This window comes from Anomaloglossus baeobatrachus, chromosome 6 (assembly GCF_048569485.1).
Source record: "Anomaloglossus baeobatrachus isolate aAnoBae1 chromosome 6, aAnoBae1.hap1, whole genome shotgun sequence".
Classification (NCBI taxonomy): domain Eukaryota; kingdom Metazoa; phylum Chordata; class Amphibia; order Anura; family Aromobatidae; genus Anomaloglossus; species Anomaloglossus baeobatrachus.
In genome coordinates, this window is record NC_134358.1 from 582,453,779 (window position 1) to 582,473,282 (window position 19,504).

At 54.9% G+C, this 19,504-nt stretch overlaps 2 protein-coding genes across 4 annotated transcripts in view; one reads left to right on the top strand and one right to left on the bottom strand.

Annotated features, from left to right (window-relative positions):
* The window catches only part of SMARCD3 (SWI/SNF related BAF chromatin remodeling complex subunit D3), a 339,857-nt gene extending 334,070 nt beyond the window's left edge, over positions 1–5,787 (top strand). For all 3 annotated transcript variants that reach the window (XM_075315941.1, XM_075315939.1, XM_075315940.1), the window contains exon 13: positions 5,067–5,787. In XM_075315941.1, the coding sequence (XP_075172056.1) occupies positions 5,067–5,120 (54 nt within the window). In that variant the 3' untranslated portion in view covers positions 5,121–5,787. The remainder of the gene's footprint in view (positions 1–5,066) is intronic.
* A 468-nt stretch (positions 5,788–6,255) lies between these two features.
* The window catches only part of LOC142243736 (chondroitin sulfate glucuronyltransferase-like), a 30,746-nt gene continuing 17,497 nt past the window's right edge, over positions 6,256–19,504 (bottom strand). Inside the window, 6 exon segments of the mRNA XM_075315938.1 lie at positions 6,256–7,587; positions 10,994–11,176; positions 13,389–13,616; positions 13,618–13,890; positions 13,892–13,955; positions 14,725–14,982. Of these exon segments, the coding sequence (XP_075172053.1) occupies positions 6,337–7,587; positions 10,994–11,176; positions 13,389–13,616; positions 13,618–13,890; positions 13,892–13,955; positions 14,725–14,981 (2,256 nt within the window). The 5' untranslated portion in view covers position 14,982 and the 3' untranslated portion in view covers positions 6,256–6,336.

Below are 19,504 nucleotides of genomic sequence, written 5' to 3' on the forward strand. Positions count from 1 at the left end.
TTTTCTGTGTCTGCTGGCTCCTCATATATTCGCACACCCCGGCCTCTTCTGCACGGTTTTCTGTGTCTGCTGGCTCCTCATATATTTACACACCCCTGCCTCTTATGCTCGGTTTTCTGTGTCTGCTGGCTCCTCATATATTCACACACCCCTGCCTCTTCTGCATGGTTTTCTGTGCCTGCTGGCTCCTCGTATATTTGCACACCCCTGCCTCTTCTGCACGGTTTTCTGTGTCTGCTGGATCCTCATATATTCACACACCCCTGCCTCTTCTGCACGGTTTTCTCTGTCTGCTGGATCCTCGAATATTCGCACACCCCGGCCTCTTACGCATGGTTTTCTGTGCCTGCTGGCTCCTCGTATATTCGCACACCCCTGCCTCTTCTGCACGGTTTTCTGTGCCTGCTGGATCCTCATATATTCACACACCCCTGCCTCTTCTGCACGGTTTTCTGTGCCTGCTGGCCCCTCGTATGTTCGCACACCCCTGCCTCTTCTGCTCGGTTTTTTGTGTCTGCTGGCCCCTCATGTATTCGCACACCCCGGCCTCTTATGCACGGTTTTCTGTGTCTGCTGGCCCCTCATATATTCACACACCCTTTGCCTCTTCTGCACGGTTTTCTGTGCCTGCTGGCTCCTCGTATATTCGCACACCCCGGCCTCTTCTGCACGGTTTTCTGTGTCTGCTGGCCCCTCATATATTCACACACCCTTTGCCTCTTCTGCACGGTTTTCTGTGCCTGCTGGCCCCTCATGTATTCGCACACTCTGGCCTCTTCTGCTCGGTTTTCTGTGCCTGCTGGCTCCTCATATATTCACACACCCCGGCCTCTTCTGCACGGTTTTCTGTGTCTGCTGGCTCCTCATATATTCACACACCCCGGCCTCTTCTGCACGGTTTTCTGTGTCTGCTGGCTCCTCATATATTCACACACCCCTGCCTCTTACGCATGGTTTTCTGTGCCTGCTGGCTCCTCATGTATTCGCACACTCTCGCCTCTTGCGGGTTTCTCTCATCGCTGCCCTTCTTACATGGTCAGTGTAGAGCAGGGGTGGGGAACCTCCGGCCCGCGGGCCGTATGCGGCCCGCAATGACCTTTTCTGTGGCCCCCGGGGCACTGGAGCAGATTCCCGGTGGCTGTGGTGCTCGGGCAGCCGCTCATCTTGTCTATTGCCGGCAGACAGCACTGGGGGTGGGACTTCCTCCCTCTTGCTCCTACATGCTCCCTGTGAGATTGCAGCTAGAATCAGAGTGATGGGGGAGGGGCCTGCACGGGATATAGAAGGCTGTATAGTGCCGTGCGTTCTACCTCTCACACTCCCATTCTGTGCTCGGCTGTTCATGGCTAGCAGGTCTTTTCTTGGAGAGAAAAGACGAGAATGAAGCCAGCCATTGAGCTGAGCTGCTGCATCCATCACTTGTGCTGCACCTGATCTTACAGGGCAACTAAGCAGCAGGTACTTATATCTGCGCTAAGTGTGTTTATATCTAATATATACCACCATATATCAAATGTATTTGTCACAAGTGTCCAGCGTATGTTGTGTATACGACATGTGCGTGTGCTGTGTATACGGCGTGTGTGCTGTGTATACAGCGTGTGTGCTGTGTATGTGCTGTGTATACAGCGTGTGTGCTGTGTATGTGCTGTGTATACAGCGTGTGTGCTGTGTATACAGCGTGTGTGCTGTGTATGTGCTGTGTATACGGCGTGTGTGCTGTGTATGTGCTGTGTATACGACGTGTGTGCTGTGTATACGGCATGTGTGCTGTGTATGTGCTATGTATACGGCGTGTGTGCTGTGTATACGGCGTGTGTGCTGTGTGTGCGCTGTGTATATGGCGTGTGTGCTGTGTATATGGCGTGTGTGTGTGTGTGCTGTGTTTGGCACTTAATAAAGTTTCATATTGTGAGGTTTATTGGTATATCTAATTCCTGGTGTGCACATGTTTACCTGCAGAGCTTTTTGGCTTGTTGAGTGCTGTGTATGGCTTATGTGTGTGCTGTATACGGCATGTGAGTGCTGTGTGCAGTATACAGTATCTCCTGTGCATGTGTACTATATATGGCCAGTGTGTGTCATGAGTAGTGTACAATATGACAACTGTGTCAAGGCTGTGTGCAGTATACGGGCAGTGTGTCAGAGCGGTGTGTGTGTGTACAGTGTCTCCTGTGTGATATATATGATTTACCAATCTGCGCTTCAAACAAAGACAAACCTGGAAAAGCAGTTGTGAGACGCAAACATCACAGCGCACCAAAGAGAATCAGCTCTGGCCGCCACAGTAGGGGTATAGGGGTGAGTTAATTAATTGTTTGACCAATTATAGCCGGGTCATTTTCAAGTTGATGATTTTGTGCGGCCCCCGAAGGTTGGTAGAATTTTCCAAATGGCCCCCGGCAGTAAAAAGGTTCCCCACCCCTGCTGTAGAGTCACCATTTATTGCTGTCCATGTGCTTCTTCCTGCACATAGATTTTCTTCTTTATGTTTAATCTGCTATACAGCTCCCAAAAATTAAGAGACCGCTGCAACATTTTTACTTTTTCTGATTTTCCTCTTTACAGAATAAAAGAACAATTTTCATTTTGATCAAAAATTTAAACTACTGACGATGTCTCCGAATTTCCAAGCAAAAAATTTTGTATTTATTTTCTGAAAATGAGAATTGGTGAAAATAACAGCACAATGCACAGCGCTTTCACCTCAAATAATGCAAAGAAAACAAGTTCCTCATCATTTACACACAATATAATAATGTTTTACCTCAGGAAGATTCAGAAATCAATATTCTGTGGAATAACCATGATGTTTATTCACAACTTTCCTGTGTCTTGGCCGCTTTCCTCCAGTCTTCACACTGCTTTTTGGTGACCTTATGCCACTCCTGGTGCAGAAATGTAAGCAGTTCTTCTTTGTTTGATGGCTTGTGACTATACATCTTCTTCTTGATTACATTCCAGAGGTTTTCAATGGGGTTCAGGTCTGGAGATTGGGCTGGCCATGACAGGGTTTTGATGTGGTGATCCTTCATCCACACATTGATTGTCCTAGCTGTGTGGCATAGTGCATTGTCCTGCTGGAAAAACCAGTCCTCAGAGTTGGGGAACATTGCCTGAGCAGAACCAAGCAGCTGTTTTTCCAGGATAACCTTGTATGCGGCTCGATTCATACGTCCTTCACAAAGTTTAATCTGCTCAATTCCAGCCTTGCTTAAGTATCCCCAGATCATCACCGATCCTCTACCAAATTTCACAGTGGGTGCAAGACACAGTGGCTTGTACGCCTCTCCAGATCTCCATCTAACCATTAGATGACCAGGTGTTGGGCAAAGCTGAAAAGGACAATGCGTCATGCCACACAGCTAGGGCAATCAATGTGTGGATGAAGGACTACCACAGCAAAACCCTGTCATGGCCAGCCCAATCTCCAGCCCTGAACCCCATTGAAAACCTCTGGAATGTAATCAAGAGGAAGATGGATAGTAACAAGACTGGTGGAAAGCGGCCAACACGCATGAAACCTGGGATTAAATCATGGTTATTCCACAAAATATTGATTTCTGAATCTTCCCGAGGTAAAACATTATTAGTATTGTTGTTTCTAAATGATGCTAAACTTGTTCTCTTTGCATTATTTGAGGTGAAAGCCATGCATTGTTCTGTTATTTTCACCATTTCTCATTTTTAGAAAATAAATAATTTATTGCTTGGAAATTGGGAGAAGTCAGTAGGTTATAGAATGAAGAACAATTTACATTTTACTCAAATAAAAAGAGAAAAATCTGAAAAACTGACAATTGTGCAGTGGACTCTTCATTTTTGCCAGAGCTGTATCTACTGAGGTGTCAGAGCCGTGTGTGTGTGTGTGTGTGTGTGTGTGTGTGTGTGTGTGTGTGTGTACACATATATACACTGAGGTGTCGGAGCCCTGCATATATATACAGAGGTGTCGGAGCCCTGCGTATATATACACTGAGGTGTCGGAGCCCTGCATATATATACAGAGGTGTCGGAGCCCTGCGTATATATACTGAGGTGTCGGAGCCCTGTGTATATACACTGATGTGTCGGAGCCCTGCGTATATATACACTGAGGTGTCGGAGCCCTGCGTGTATATATACACTGAGGTGTCGGAGCCCTGCGTATATATACACTGAGGTGTCGGAGCCCTGTGTATATACACTGAGGTGTCGGAGCCCTGTGTATATACACTGAGGTGTCGGAGCTGTATGTGTAGTGAGAATGGTTTTATTTTACATTTTCTATGGGGAGTGAACATTGGGACATGTATTGGGTTGTATGTACCCCAGGGGCTTGGATCTAGAATAAGTGAACCGATTGACAGTACCACTGGACCAGCGCTTGCCGTGGAAGAGACGTTAGTGTTCCAGCAGCAGGACTGTGGTGCCCTATGACTAGCTGCAGCGGTCAGAAAAACATGCAATATCAAGTCACCTGACCGCTGCAGACAATGATTGGCAATGGCAGTGCTGGTGGAATGGTGACGTACTCTCCGTGTCCGCACAGACCACTGAGCATTTTGTGCAGGTGGGAGCTGTGGCAGCACGTGTCCCGGCCGTGGTACTGTTATAAGCCAGCTATGTCCCAGGCTGGAGAGACCCCACTATGTTTCGGTACGGGTGGGCGCCATTCCCGGTGTGTGCCTGCTATTGGTAAGCCTTGACAATGGTGTCTGATCTTCCTATGACCTTACATTGTGGGGAAGCATGGGCTGAGGGGGCGACTTGTCCCCTTGAGGGATATTGTCAGTGAATGTCATTTTGGTGACTTACTTTGACGTTTCGCTGTATGGGATTTTACCCGTGATGCAATCATTGTAGTGTGGATAGAAAATCATATAATATATATTGATCTATATTTAATGCCGATTTCCCTCTACTAGTCGTAGCTGTTCAGGCACCTCCAGGATTGGACGCCCTTTTTGGTTGTGCGCCCTTTTTGGTTGTGCGCCCTTTTTCTACCTTGCACCTATTTAATAACAGCATTATAAATATGGACAATGCTGGCTGATTGCGGTTTTCCTTTCTGCTGTGTGTTTCAGATCCAGCAGAGGCGGCAGGAGCTGGAGCAATCCCTCGGGGTCCGGAACACATAATGGTCCTCTACCACCATGGTGACGGCCGGGTCTTCGGCTTCTCACCCTCCCTGCTCCTCCCGGCACACAGGACTCGTGGCCTTGCTCGCCCTGGATCTCATGCTCCGTTTTCCTTCATGGCTAGTACACTCCTCCCCATCTCCTGGAGTCGGGAGAGTTACACTATTAGGGTCAATGTCTGGATACAATCCCGCGCCACATCCGGTCCAGAGACCATCCGTATAATCGAGGAGCGTCAGACAAGTAATGGCGCCCACAGCCCAGGAGACATGGAGAAGGTTAGGACTTTTCTACAAGAGAACCCATTATGGCCGCAGAGGCCCCATTATGTATTTACCACCTCCAGAGCCCAGTATTACTAGCCCCATTGCGCAGACCCCCGGCTGACACCTGCACAGGGGGAATTCTCCATCCTGCAGCGTCTACGAGGCCATTCACGTTACCAACCACTGTGGTACTACGTTTTGGGGCATTTTAATGCACGGCCACAAAATTGAGCACCTACAGTGTCTGCGTAGCACGTGGCGACACAAAGACACTAGAGAACACCCCTGCCGCTGCAGGTTTGGCCCTGGGCCAGTAGGGATTTGTGGGGTAGATAGAGTATCACTGTTGTAGCTGCTGTGTGTAGAGTCACAAGGTGACAATAAACTCCATTTCTACCTGAGACCGAGTGTGTGGTCATTCCTCTCCGCGCCAGCTGGCGGCACACACTATGGAGACGCCCCAGCTGGCGACGCACACACTATGGAGACGCGCCAGCTGGCGGCGCACACACACACACACTATGGAGACGCCCCAGCTGGCGGCGCACACACTATGGAGACGCCCCAGCTGGCGGCGCACACACTATGGAGACGCCCCAGCTGGCGGCGCACACACTATGGAGACGCCCCAGCTGGCGGCGCACACACTATGGAGACGCCCCAGCTGGCGGCGCACACACTATGGAGACGCCCCAGCTGGCGGCACACACACTATGGAAACGCCCCAGCTGGCGGCACACACTATGGAAACGCCCCAGCTGGCGGCACACACTATGGAAACGCCCCAGCTGGCGGCACACACTATGGAAACGCCCCAGCTGGCGGTACACACACTCTGGAGACGCGCTGCACTAAGGACAAAGACTTCATCTCTGTACAGTATAAATATACCGCATTTGCACATTTACAAGCACAGATGTTATTAACCCTTCCCCCCCAGTTGCTGCAGTCTATGTACTATTAGTCCGGGCTCGGTCAAACAGAGCCATGGCAAGGTGAACGCGGGAGCCCAGGGCTTCCAGATTGCTGAGCACACAGCGGTGGTAGCTCTCCCCCGAGAGGTGGGTGCGGCACTGTTTAAGGGAGAATCTCTGCACCAGCGCCGGCTCCAGAGCCCTAAACACATGGAGCTCGGAGTGACGCAGGAATAACTCCAGCAGCTCCACCTCGCCATCATCCTCATCCTCGTGCACCTCCGCTGTCATCCGGCTTCTGGCTCTCATAAAGTCAGAATTATAGAAGCAGAATTCAGAGGAAGAGAGACGGTCAAAATGTCCATCGTGGAGAAATTCTGCAGACTGTGGCGCAGAGAAGCTGTGACGTGAAAGCTCAGGGCTGTACTCCTGATAGTGGACAGGTGAGAACACCTGCCAGGCGCTAATGGCATTCATCCGGCAGCGGTTCAGCGCCTCCATCGTCACCTCGCTCCACACACTCACCAGGAAGAAGAGCGTGTCCATGGAGTGCTTCTTTGACACCACCTCCATGAGGCGCAGCTGAGACGGCACCTCTGTACGGACGCTGGCCAGCTCTAGCCGGAGGAAAGTATAACGTCGCTCCAGCTCTGTAAACATGGCGCGCACCTCCTCATAAACGTCCTTCTCCTGCCCCGAGGCACTCACGTCATACACCAGCAGCACAGTCAGGGCCACATGCTCCTGGGGATCCAGAAGATTGGTTGCAAAAGCATCAAGGAAACCTGCAATATTGCCGAGGTCAGATGGCAGCACAGGCAACACCAGCTGCACCCTCGTAGCCTCTGTAACATAAGGCATAGGAAGAATTTCCACAAGACCCAGGGGCCGCAAAAGACTCAGGCGCTTGGTTATCACTCCAACATGACCCTTCTGAGTGACGGCTTCCAGCAGAAGGTCCAGCGTATACTCCATCCCCCTCGTGGGGTCAAAGCGTCTGTACCCATTGAGCAGCCGCCGCTTTCTGAAGTGCAGCCACGGAAGGTAGCGCTGATTCAGCTGATCCAGGGCCTCTGCCAGGACCTGTTGGACATCCAGCAGCCACACGCCCTGAAGAGGACACTTGGGGGCTCCATCTGGACAGGAGAACGTGTGCACCTCGGTGAAGTACTCCCATGTCAGCAAGTCAAAGCGGGAAGACGGACTGAATGGAGGATTCACCCCCACTGGCCAGAAGAGACCGGCGCCTCCATCTGGTGTGAAGGACGATAAATTCTGGATCTCGTTCTGAAACAAAGAAACAGTCACATAGTGACAATAAAAAAGGGCCCAGCGACCATCTGCCCAATCCAACATCCATCCGTATCAGCCTCACGGGCTCCGTGCCCATCTGCCCAACCATGTCAGCCTCACGGGCCACGCGCCCATCTGCCCGACCCAACATCCATCCGTGTCAGCCTCACGGGCCCCGCACCCATCTGTCCAGCCCAACGTCCATCCGTGTCGGCCTCACGGGCCCCGCACCCATCTGTCCAGCCCAACGTCCATCCATGTCAGCCTCACGGGCCCCGCGCCCATCTGCTCGACCCAACGTCCATCCGTGTCAGCCTCACGGGCCCCGCACCCATCTGTCCAGCCCAACGTCCACCTGTGTCAGCCTGCCCGACCCAACATCCATCCATGTCAGCCTCACGGGCCCCGCGCCCATCTGTCCGACCCAACATCCATCCGTGTCAGCCTCACGGGCCCCGCGCCCATCTGTCCAGCCCAACGTCCATCCGTGTCAGCCTCACGGGCCCTGCACCCAACGTCCAACCATGTCAGCCTCACGGGCCCTGCGCCCATCTGTCCAGCCCAACGTCCATCCGTGTCAGCCTCACGGGCCCCGCGCCCATCTGTCCGACCCAACATCCATCCGTGTCAGCCTCACAGGCCCCGCGCCCATCTGTCCAGCCCAACGTCCATCCGTGTCAGCCTCACGGGCCCTGCACCCAACGTCCAACCATGTCAGCCTCACGGGCCCTGCGCCCATCTGTCCAGCCCAACGTCCATCCGTGTCGGCCTCACGGGCCCCGCACCCATCTGTCCAGCCCAACATCCATCCGTGTCGGCCTCACGGGCCCTGCACCCATCTGTCCAGCCCAACGTCCATCCATGTCAGCCTCACGGGCCCCGCGCCCATCTGCTCGACCCAACGTCCATCCATGTCAGCCTCACGGGCCCCGCACCCATCTGTCCAGCCCAACGTCCATCCATGTCAGCCTCACGGGCCCCGCGCCCATCTGTCCAGCCCAACATCCATCCGTGTCAGCCTCACGGGCCCTGCGCCCATCTGTCCAGCCCAACATCCAACCATGTCAGCCTCACGGGCCCCGCACCTATCTGTCCAGCCCAACGTCCATCCGTGTCAGCCTCACAGGCCCTGCGCCCATCTGTCCGACCCAACATCCATCCGTGTCAGCCTCACGGGCCCCGCGCCCATCTGTCCAGCCCAACGTCCATCCGTGTCAGCCTCACGGGCCCTGCACCCAACGTCCAACCATGTCAGCCTCACGGGCCCTGCGCCCATCTGTCCAGCCCAACGTCCATCCGTGTCAGCCTCACGGGCCCCGCGCCCATCTGTCCGACCCAACATCCATCCGTGTCAGCCTCACAGGCCCCGCGCCCATCTGTCCAGCCCAACGTCCATCCGTGTCAGCCTCACGGGCCCTGCACCCAACGTCCAACCATGTCAGCCTCACGGGCCCTGCGCCCATCTGTCCAGCCCAACGTCCATCCGTGTCGGCCTCACGGGCCCCGCACCCATCTGTCCAGCCCAACATCCATCCGTGTCGGCCTCACGGGCCCTGCACCCATCTGTCCAGCCCAACGTCCATCCATGTCAGCCTCACGGGCCCCGCGCCCATCTGCTCGACCCAACGTCCATCCATGTCAGCCTCACGGGCCCCGCACCCATCTGTCCAGCCCAACGTCCATCCATGTCAGCCTCACGGGCCCCGCGCCCATCTGTCCAGCCCAACGTCCATCCGTGTCAGCCTCACGGGCCCTGCGCCCATCTGTCCAGCCCAACATCCAACCATGTCAGCCTCACGGGCCCCGCACCCATCTGTCCAGCCCAACATCCAACCATGTCAGCCTCACGGGCCCCGCACCTATCTGTCCAGCCCAACGTCCATCCGTGTCAGCCTCACAGGCCCCGCGCCCATCTGTCCAGCCCAACGTCCATCTGTGTCAGCCTCACAGGCCCCGCGCCCCATCTGCCCGACCCAATGTCCATCCGTATCAGCCTCATAAGCCCTGTGGCTATCTTTCCAACCCCAGGTCCATTCATGTCAGCCTCACAGGCCCATCTGCCCAGCCAAACATCCAGGTATGTCAGACTGACAGGCGCCGCACCTATCCATCTGGCCCAAAATACATGCATCTTTGCAAATCCATCCTGTTCTATCCGGCTCACATGTAATAACCTAAGAAACCCACATCCATCCAGTTCAGAGTCAGAGGACACCGCAGCCGGCAGGAGGTAGCTGTAGTTTGTCTTTCCAGCCCTGGAGCCTGCACTTCTAGAAGTTATAATGTGACTACAGTTCTAATGGTGGCTGAGCCACACAGGGCCGACCCTCGGGGCAGTCACCGCGTCCTGCACACAGGGTACTATAGTACCCAGGGTACTATAGTCAGCAGTGGGGTGCCGCAGGGATCTGTGCTTGGACCGATTCTTTTTACTCTCTTTATTAATGACCTTGTGGATGGGATTGATAGTACAGTGTCAGTCTTTGCCGATGACACCAAACTATGTAGGATATTAAAAACTGACCTGGATAGTACAATATTACAAAAAGATCTGGATAAGATGTCAGAATGGGCAGATACTTGGCAAATGAGATTTAATGTTGATAAATGTAAAGTAATGCACCTAGGACGGAGTAATCCTATAGCTGCGTATACATGCAGCACTCAATGCCAAGCAGCAGCTGCAAAAGCAAACAAGATTCTAGGGTGTATAAAAAGAGAGATTAGATCCCGTGATCCCAACGTATTGTTACCCCTCTATAAATCACTTGTAAGGCCACATCTGGAATACGGGATCCAGTTTTGGGCTCCACATTTTAAAAAGGACATTCAGAAGTTAGAGTCAGTTCAAAGGCGGGCAACTAGACTATTACAAGGAATGGAAGGCCTCCCATATGATGGCAGATTGAAAAAGTTAGATATGTTTTAGCTTAGAAAAAAAGACGTCTCAGAGGAGATCTCATTTATATGTATAAATACATGTGTGGTCAATATAAAGGACTGGCACATGACACTTATTTCTTCCAAAGACAGTACTAAGGACCAGGGGGCACTCACTGCGAGTGGAAGAAAAGCGATTCCGACACCTAAATAGGAAAGGGTTCTTTACAGTTAGAGCAGTCAGACTGTGGAATGCCCTACCACAAGAGGTAGTAATGGCAGATACTATAACAGCTTTTAAAAAAGGGCTGGATGATTTCCTCAGTACACAACATTGTTGGTTATAAATGACTTAGTGACTAAATGTAGAACTGGTGGAGGAAGGTTGAACTAGATGGACCTAGGTCTTTTTTCAACCTAAGTAACTATGTAACTACTCTATACACCACCCTCTAGAAACGTGTACACAACAGTCAGCATCTCCTGCTGTCCCCCCGCACAGACGAGGACATCTGGTTACCTGGAGCCGCTGGATCCGGCCATAAGTCCGCTGCAGTCTCATCTGCCCAAGTTTCCGCTGAAGCTTGTACATCACCACCGCGTCTTTTACCGGGTACACGGAGAGCGCCGACGCCAGCAGGGTCTCGTCCAGGGACTCTACGTCAACATTTCTGGGAAGATTGTAAGATACAAAATGCAGGCCCTGAAGAGACGGGAACAAGAAGAATTACAAAGCTACAGAGACCAAGGAAACGGGCAACGAGGCGAGCAAAGAAGAAGGGGGGAGCAACGACTGGAGAGGGAAGGGGGGGGGGGGTAGAGCAACGACTGGAGAGGGAAGGATTAGGGGGGGGAGCAACGACTGGAGAGGGAAGGATTAGGGGGGGGAGCAACGACTGGAGAGGGAAGGATTAGGGGGGGGGGAGCAACGACTGGAGAGGGAAGGATTAGGGGGGGGGGGGGGAGCAACGACTGGAGAGGGAAGGATTAGGGGGGGGGGGGAGCAACGACTGGAGAGGGAAGGATTAGGGGGGGGGGGGGAGCAACGACTGGAGAGGGAAGGATTAGGGGGGGGAGCAACGACTGGAGAGGGAAGGATTAGGGGGGGGGAGCAACGACTGGAGAGGGAAGGATTAGGGGGGGGGGGAGCAACGACTGGAGAGGGAAGGATTAGGGGGGGAGCAACGACTGGAGAAGGAAGGAGGGGGGGGGAGCAACGACTGGAGAAGGAAGGAGGGGGGGGAGCAACGACTGGAGAAGGAAGGAGGGGGGGGAGCAACGACTGGAGAAGGAAGGAGGGGGGGGGAGCAACGACTGGAGAAGGAAGGAGGGGGGGGGGAGCAACGACTGGAGAAGGAAGGAGGGGGGGGAGCAACGACTGGAGAAGGAAGGAGGGGGGGGGAGCAACGACTGGAGAAGGAAGGAGGGGGGGGAGCAACGACTGGAGAAGGAAGGAGGGGGGGGGAGCAACGACTGGAGAAGGAAGGAGGGGGGGGGAGCAACGACTGGAGAAGGAAGGAGGGGGGGGAGCAACGACTGGAGAAGGAAGGAGGGGGGGGAGCAACGACTGGAGAAGGAAGGAGGGGGGGGAGAGCAACGACTGGAGAAGGAAGGAGGGGGGGAGAGCAACGACTGGAGAAGGAAGGAGGGGGGGAGAGCAACGACTGGAGAAGGAAGGAGGGGGGGAGAGCAACGACTGGAGAAGGAAGGAGGGGGGGAGAGCAACGACTGGAGAAGGAAGGAGGGGGGGAGAGCAACGACTGGGAGAAGGAAGGAGGGGGGAGAGCAACGACTGGAGAAGGAAGGAGGGGGGGAGAGCAACGACTGGAGAAGGAAGGAGGGGGGAGAGCAACGACTGGAGAAGGAAGGAGGGGGGGGAGCAACGACTGGAGAAGGAAGGAGGGGGGGCAGCAACGACTGGAGAAGGAAGGAGGGGGGAGCAACGACTGGAGAAGGAAGGAGGGGGGGGAGCAACGACTGGAGAAGGAAGGAGGGGGGGGAGCAACGACTGGAGAAGGAAGGAGGGGGGGGGGAGCAACGACTGGAGAAGGAAGGAGGGGGGGGGAGCAACGACTGGAGAAGGAAGGAGGGGGGGGGAGCAACGACTGGAGAAGGAAGGAGGGGGGGGGAGCAACGACTGGAGAAGGAAGGAGGGGGGGGGCAGCAACGACTGGAGAAGGAAGGAGGGGGGGGGAGCAACGACTGGAGAAGGAAGGAGGGGGGAAGCAACGACTGGAGAAGGAAGGAGGGGGGGGGGGAGCAACGACTGGAGAAGGAAGGAGGGGGGGGGAGCAACGACTGGAGAGGGAAGGAGGGGGGGGAGAGCATCGACTGGGAGAGGGAAGGGGGGGGGGGGGAGCAGCATCGACTGGAGAGGGAAGGGGGGGGGGGGGGGAGCAGCATCGACTGGAGAAGGAAGGAGGGGGGGGGGTAGCAATGACTGGAGAAGGAAGGAGGGGGGGGTAGCAATGACTGGAGAGGGCAGGGGGGGGAGCAGCAATGACTGGAGAGGAAAGGGGGGGGCGGAAGGGGGTAATCAATGAGGAAAGGGGAGAGGAAAGGGGGGGAGCAATGATTGGAGAGAGAAGGGGAAAGGGGGTTGGAGGGTAACAAGGAGGGCAGTGGATACCCCCCACATGTGGCTTGTGAGTGGGGGCAATGCAGCGAGCGGGAAGCAGATGCCGAAGGACTGTTACGGGTAGCTTGTGATATGGGGGGAGGAAAGCCGTGGGACTGTCGCATGTGGCTCCTGAGGAGGGGGGGGGAGGGCATGACGCCCCGGGACTGTCGCGTGTGGTTTCTGAAAGGGGTGGGGGGGGAGAAAATCAGTGATGTGACTATGGAGAGTGACATAGCGTGGCGGGGGGCCCTTGTGACTTTGGGGTGCAGCTGATCGGGGGGCTCTCGGGCCTTACCTGCGTCTCCTCTGCACATGCAATGCCCATGGTGTCCTGCAGGCAGCGTCCCAACCATTCATCTGGTCTAGAGCTCAATATATCGGAGCGGCAGAAGTCCAGGTGTGGCCCCAGGCGCAGGAGCAGGGCCCTGGACAGGAGGTAGCCGAAGCCACCGTGGCAGTAGCGCCAGCCTTCCTGGCCTCCGATGAACTCTGTGGGCCGCCCCAAGTAGACGGGGGGGTCCCGGGCTCAGGTGACTGACCACGTCCTGCAGGTGGAAGCCACTGGTGAAGGACTCGTCCTGGCAGACATAGAACCAGTCATATGTGGAGAGAAGATGCGCCTCCATGTACCGCAGCGTGTGGTACATCACCCACACCGGCCGCTCATCTCCATGGGACACCACCTCCATCCCGGAGGGCACCTTAGGGCCCCGGGCCCCTGTGAAGAACATCAGGCGGCTCACATAAGGGGAGAGTGTCCGATTCACAGCCACAGCGAGCGAGGCGAGTGTGGAGCGGGGAGGACAGGACCACCACCGAGAGGCGCTCTCTGAAGCCCAGCTCCGACTGGATGTAGCGGGTCCTGCGGGGAGATCAGGAGAACACATCAGTAACGGGATCTGGTACTACAACCCCCCAGCGGGAGGCCCCCACCCAGCGTACTAGTCCTGGTACTACAACCCCCAGCGGGAGGCCACCACCCAGCGTACTAGTCCTGGTACTACAACCCCCAGCGGGAGGCCTCCACCCAGTGTACTAGTCCTGGTACTACAACCCCCAGCGGGAGGCCTCCACCCAGTGTACTAGTCCTGGTACTACAACCCCCAGCGGGAGGCCCCCACCCAGCGTACTAGTCCTGGTACTACAACCCCCAGCGGGAGGCCCCCACCCAGCGTACTAGTCCTGGTACTACAACCCCCAGCGGGAGGCCCCCACCCAGCGTACTAGTCCTGGTACTACAACCCCCAGCGGGAGGCCCCCACCCAGCGTACTAGTCCTGGTACTACAACCCCCAGCGGGAGGCCCCCACCCAGCGTACTAGTCCTGGTACTACAACCCCCAGCGGGAGGCCCCCACCCAGCGTACTAGTCCTGGTACTACAACCCCCAGCGGGAGGCCCCCACCCAGCGTACTAGTCCTGGTACTACAACCCCCAGCGGGAGGCCCCCACCCAGCGTACTAGTCCTGGTAATACAACCCCCAGCGGGAGGCCCCCACCCAGCGTACTAGTCCTGGTACTACAACCCCCAGCGGGAGGCCCCCACCAGGTGTGGTAATCCTGGTCCTCTCCATGCGGGGGCCACCACGTCCCCCTTCCCCCACCCCCAGGATGCAGTGATGGTGTCACCCACCTCAGCACCTTCCTGTGTGCAGGGTGCGGATTACGACTATAGGGAACAATCCGAGGTCTCAGGTCATGGACAGGGGGGTCCTGCTGGTCGGGGAGTATTTCACGGATGTTGAGCAGATTGTCCACACAGGGGGGCTCCTCGTCCTGGATCCAGGAGACCCGCAGGAGGCTCAGGCTGCAGCCGATGGACAGGCCTAGGATGAGGGGGAGCGCCGGGCGCAGGAGCCCCAACAGGAGCGGCCGAAGTCTGGGACCCATCCTGTGAAGAAGAGGAGACACAGGGTAAGAGGGGGGATGAGAGGGAACGAGGATGAGGGGGAGCGCAGGAGCCCCAACAGGACGCGGCCGAAGTCTGGGACCCATCCTGTGAAGAAGAGGAGACACAGGGTAAGAGGGGGGGGATGAGAGGGAACGAGGATGAGGGGGCGGAGGGGATGAGGGGGAGAGCAGGAGCCCCAACAGGAGCGGCCGAAGTCTTGGACCCATCCTGTGGAGAAGAGGAGACACAGGGTAGAGGGGGCATGAGAGGGACAGAGGATGAGGGGAGAGTGCAGGAGCCCCAACAGGAGCAGCCGAAGTCTGGGAACCATCCTGCGGAGAAGAGGAGACACAGGGTAAGAGGGGGGATGAGAGGGACCGAGGATGAGGGGGAGCGCAGGAGCCCCAACAGGAGCGGCCGAAGTCTGGGAACCATCCTGCGGAGAAGAGGAGATACAGGGTAAGAGGGGGGATGAGAGGGACCGAGGATGAGGGGGAGTGCAGGAGCCCCAACAGGAGCGGCCGAAGTCTGGGAACCATCCTGCGGAGAAGAGGAGACACAGGGTAAGAGGGGGGGGATGAGAGGGACCGAGGATGAGGGGGGCGGAGGGGATGACTGAGGCCATTACCGGAGGGAAAATAAATGGGGCCCTACTAAAAAAAAAAAAAAATGAAGAAAAGGAAAAAGGAATAAAATGAATGAACATAAGAACTTGGTCCAAAACACTAGAGATGAAGAATCAGTTTCTCAGACAGAGGCGATGAATATGTGCAGATTACAGGGGGAATGAGCAGATACCCCATATACACAGGGGTGCGGTATATTCCCTGTCCTTGATATGTGGGGATACTTTTCACAGGAGCTTCTGAGGGGGCAGTGAAGTCCGAGGGGGGGCAGTGAAGTCCATAGTTTTAGCACATGATCATAGTTTGAAGTTATCCTTATAAGTTTCCCATTGTTTTTTTTCTTTGTTTTTCTACTTTTATCTGTACGGTTTATCTGCATTTAATAGGTCCTCCAGGGACAATATGTCTTGTCATATGTATGCATGCCTTGAGCAGCCGTTCTAGGGTGAATTTGTCTGCACTCGATGCCAGCATGTTACATATTTGGAATCCCAGGTAACTGATCTAAAAGGGTCTCGGGGGAGGATTCCAAATCAGAACTGCGGAGATGAATCAGGAGAAATTACCACACAGAGCCGTATCTCTATACAGGAGAAGCAGAGTGCTCTTCTAACCCTTGTATTCAAAGCATAACATTCTGATAGTTTTTCTGCATTGTCTCTTAACCAACCAATTAGCTTGGATCTAGCTCATTCCCTTATTTGAGCAACATTCCTTAGTAAAGCATTTCAGGTGTGTCTGGGCATAGATGAGAGTCTGTGAATAGAACAATGTCAGTTACGTATTTGAAACTACAGATGAGTATCTCTTCTATTCATGAATGTCAGTTACTTATTCATGAACTAAAACTTATTCTACTTAGTGCCAAGCATAATTTGTTTCGGTTATACATTCCGTTAATACTTCAATTAGGTATATGTGGAGAAGCAATACATAAAACATTCAAAAGGGCAGATTATCTTATTATATTACACATGTCAAACGATTCATAGCCTAGGCCTTCACAGTAACACTCAGGAGCATTGCAAACCTGGAGAGGAGTTTAGAGCTCACTGAGCTTTCTCTGTCTGGGGCCAGTGATATGGAGGAGGGTGGAGGTGGGGATGGTCAGGACCCAGAGGTAGGTAGCTGGGTAACAGTTAGAAGAGGTAGGCGGAAAAGTGTCAGGGAGCCTAGCCCTGATCTGTCTCAACCTAGTAAATATACCTGTTTGGCTGATATTAGGAATGAAGGGCCAGGACAAGGATCACTACAGCAGGACGTTGCTCCTAACAACCAGGAAAACGACTGCTGTAGGAAGGAGGGAAATAGGAGAGCAACAGAGACCAGACAGATGGTGGTAGGAGACTCTATAATTAGGCGGACAGACAGGGTCATCTGTCGCCGTGACCATCAATGCCAAACAGTGTGTTGTCTGCCAGGTGCTCGGGTTCGGCATATTGCAGATCGGATAGACAGATTGCTGGGTGGGGCTCGGGAAAACCCAGCGGTCATGGTGCACATTGGTACTAATGACAAAGTTAGAGGCAGATGGAAGGTCCTTAAAAATGATTACAGGGAACTAGGAGAGAAGCTAAAGTTCAGGACCTCCAAGGTGGTGTTTTAAAGACAGGGGGTTCATGGAGAACTGGGGGCGACGTCTCAGTTGGCTATCGGCTCTACGGTAGGGACGGGCTGCAACTCAATCGTGAGGGTGCAGCTGTGCTGGGAGAGAAAATAGACGGATGGAGAAACTTTTAAACCAGGATCTGGGGGGAGGGAGGGTAGTGGAGCAAATAAGGGGATATATAGAGCAGATAGAGACAGTGGGGGGGGGGGGGCAATGAAAGTTGATGGGGGACTGGGACATGCAAGGAACGTAGGGAGGCAAGGAGTAAGGAATGTGTTAATAGTATTAAATGTCTACTGGCAAATGCAAGAAGTCTTACAAACAAAATGAGTGAATTGGAGACTCTTATGTCAACCACGGATTATGATGTGGTGGGCATTACAGAAACCTGGCTGGATGAGAGCCATGACTGGGTGACAAACGTAGAGGATACTACATTCAGGAAGGACAGGAAAGACAAAAAAAGGTGGCGAGTTGTGTATATTTATCAAATCTAACCTAAAACCTGTACTGGGAGCAGTGGGGGGGGTGGGGGGGGCAGGGATGTGCTAGGACCGATTCTTTTTAATCTCTTTACCAATGACCTTGTGGATGGCATTGATAGGAAAGTGTCAGTCTTTGCTGATGGCACCAAACTATGTAGGATATTAAAGACTGACCTTGATACAATATTACAGAAGGATCTGGATAAGATGTGGGAAGGGATTGGGCAGACACTGGACAGAGGAGATGGTGATAAATGTGGAGTAATGCACCGAGGACGGAGCCATCCTATTGCTGGAAGTGACCTCCAGACTACAGAACAGGAGGAAGAGCGAGGGATTCTGGGTACAGGTATCTGAGCAGCAGCACTCAATGTCAGGCAGCAGCTGCAAAAGGGAGGAGAAAAAGAGAGATCCCGAGACCCCAGGTTATTGTTACCCCTCTATAAATCACTGGTGAGGCCACATCGGGAATATGGTATCCAGTTTTATAAAGGTTATTAACCCCTTAACGACCTTTGACGTACTGAGTACGTCATGGTGACATGGTGCTAAACGACCCATGACGTACTCCGTACGTCATGGCGAAATCGCGGTCCCGGAGCCCCAGAAAGTGAAATTTGTTTAATTAAACGGTAGATTCGGGAAGGAGGGGACCTCTGCCTGACCTCAGGAGGGGTGGTGCCTCCTCCCCGAACCTACAGAGGCTGTGATTGGCTGACGAACGCCGCTCAGCCAATTACAGCCACTGTAATGTTCCAGCCATTGAAAATGGCTGGAACATTGAAATCCAGCCCTGATCAGTGCTGCTGTAGCACTGGCCATTGGCTGGAGCTGGGTGATCGATGCTTCACCCGCCCCCAGCTCTGATTGGAGAGACCGGTCTTGTGACCGCTCTCTCCAATCAATGTGGATCTGCGGCCTGTGACCGTCCCCTGGAAGCCGAGGAGAGCGGTAAGTTGCTGTCCCCGCCGCCCGCCCTTGTCCCCGATCGCCCCGCCGCTGCTCCCGATGCACCGCTGTCCCCGCCGCCATGCTCGCCACTGTCCCCGCCGCCGTCGCACCCACCTTTTTCAGCCGCTGCTGCCCCCGAATCGGCCCCCACTGTTCCCGATCGGCGGCCGCCGCCTCCTTCATCGGCTGCCCCTTCTCCATCGCCACACCTCCTATCCCTCCATGTGCTGCAAGCCACCCTCCCCCCACGTGGGGGGAGGGTGGCTTGCAGCACATGTGGGGGGAGGGTGGCTGGCTTGCAGCACATGTGGGGGGAGGGTGGCTGGCTTGCAGCACATGTGGGGGGAGGGTGGCTGGCTTGCAGCACATGTGCTGCAAGCCAGCCACCCTCCCCCCACATGTGCTGCAAGCCAGCCACCCTCCCCCCACATGTGCTGCAAGCCAGCCACCCTCCCCCCACATGTGCTGCAAGCCAGCCACCCTCCCCCCACATGTGCTGCAAGCCAGCCACCCTCCCCCCACATGTGCTGCAAGCCAGCCACCCTCCCCCCACATGTGCTGCAAGCCAGCCACCCTCCCCCCCACATGTGCTGCAAGCCAGCCACCCTCCCCCCACATGTGCTGCAAGCCAGCCACCCCCCCCCCCACATGTGCTGCAAGCCACCCGCCCCCCCCCCCCCACATGTGCTGCAAGCCACCCGCCCCCCACATGTGCTGCAAGCCACCCTCCCCCCACATGTGCTGCAAGCCAGCCACCCTCCCCCCACATGTGCTGCAAGCCAGCCACCCTCCCCCCACATGTGCTGCAAGCCAGCCACCCTCCCCCCACATGTGCTGCAAGCCAGCCACCC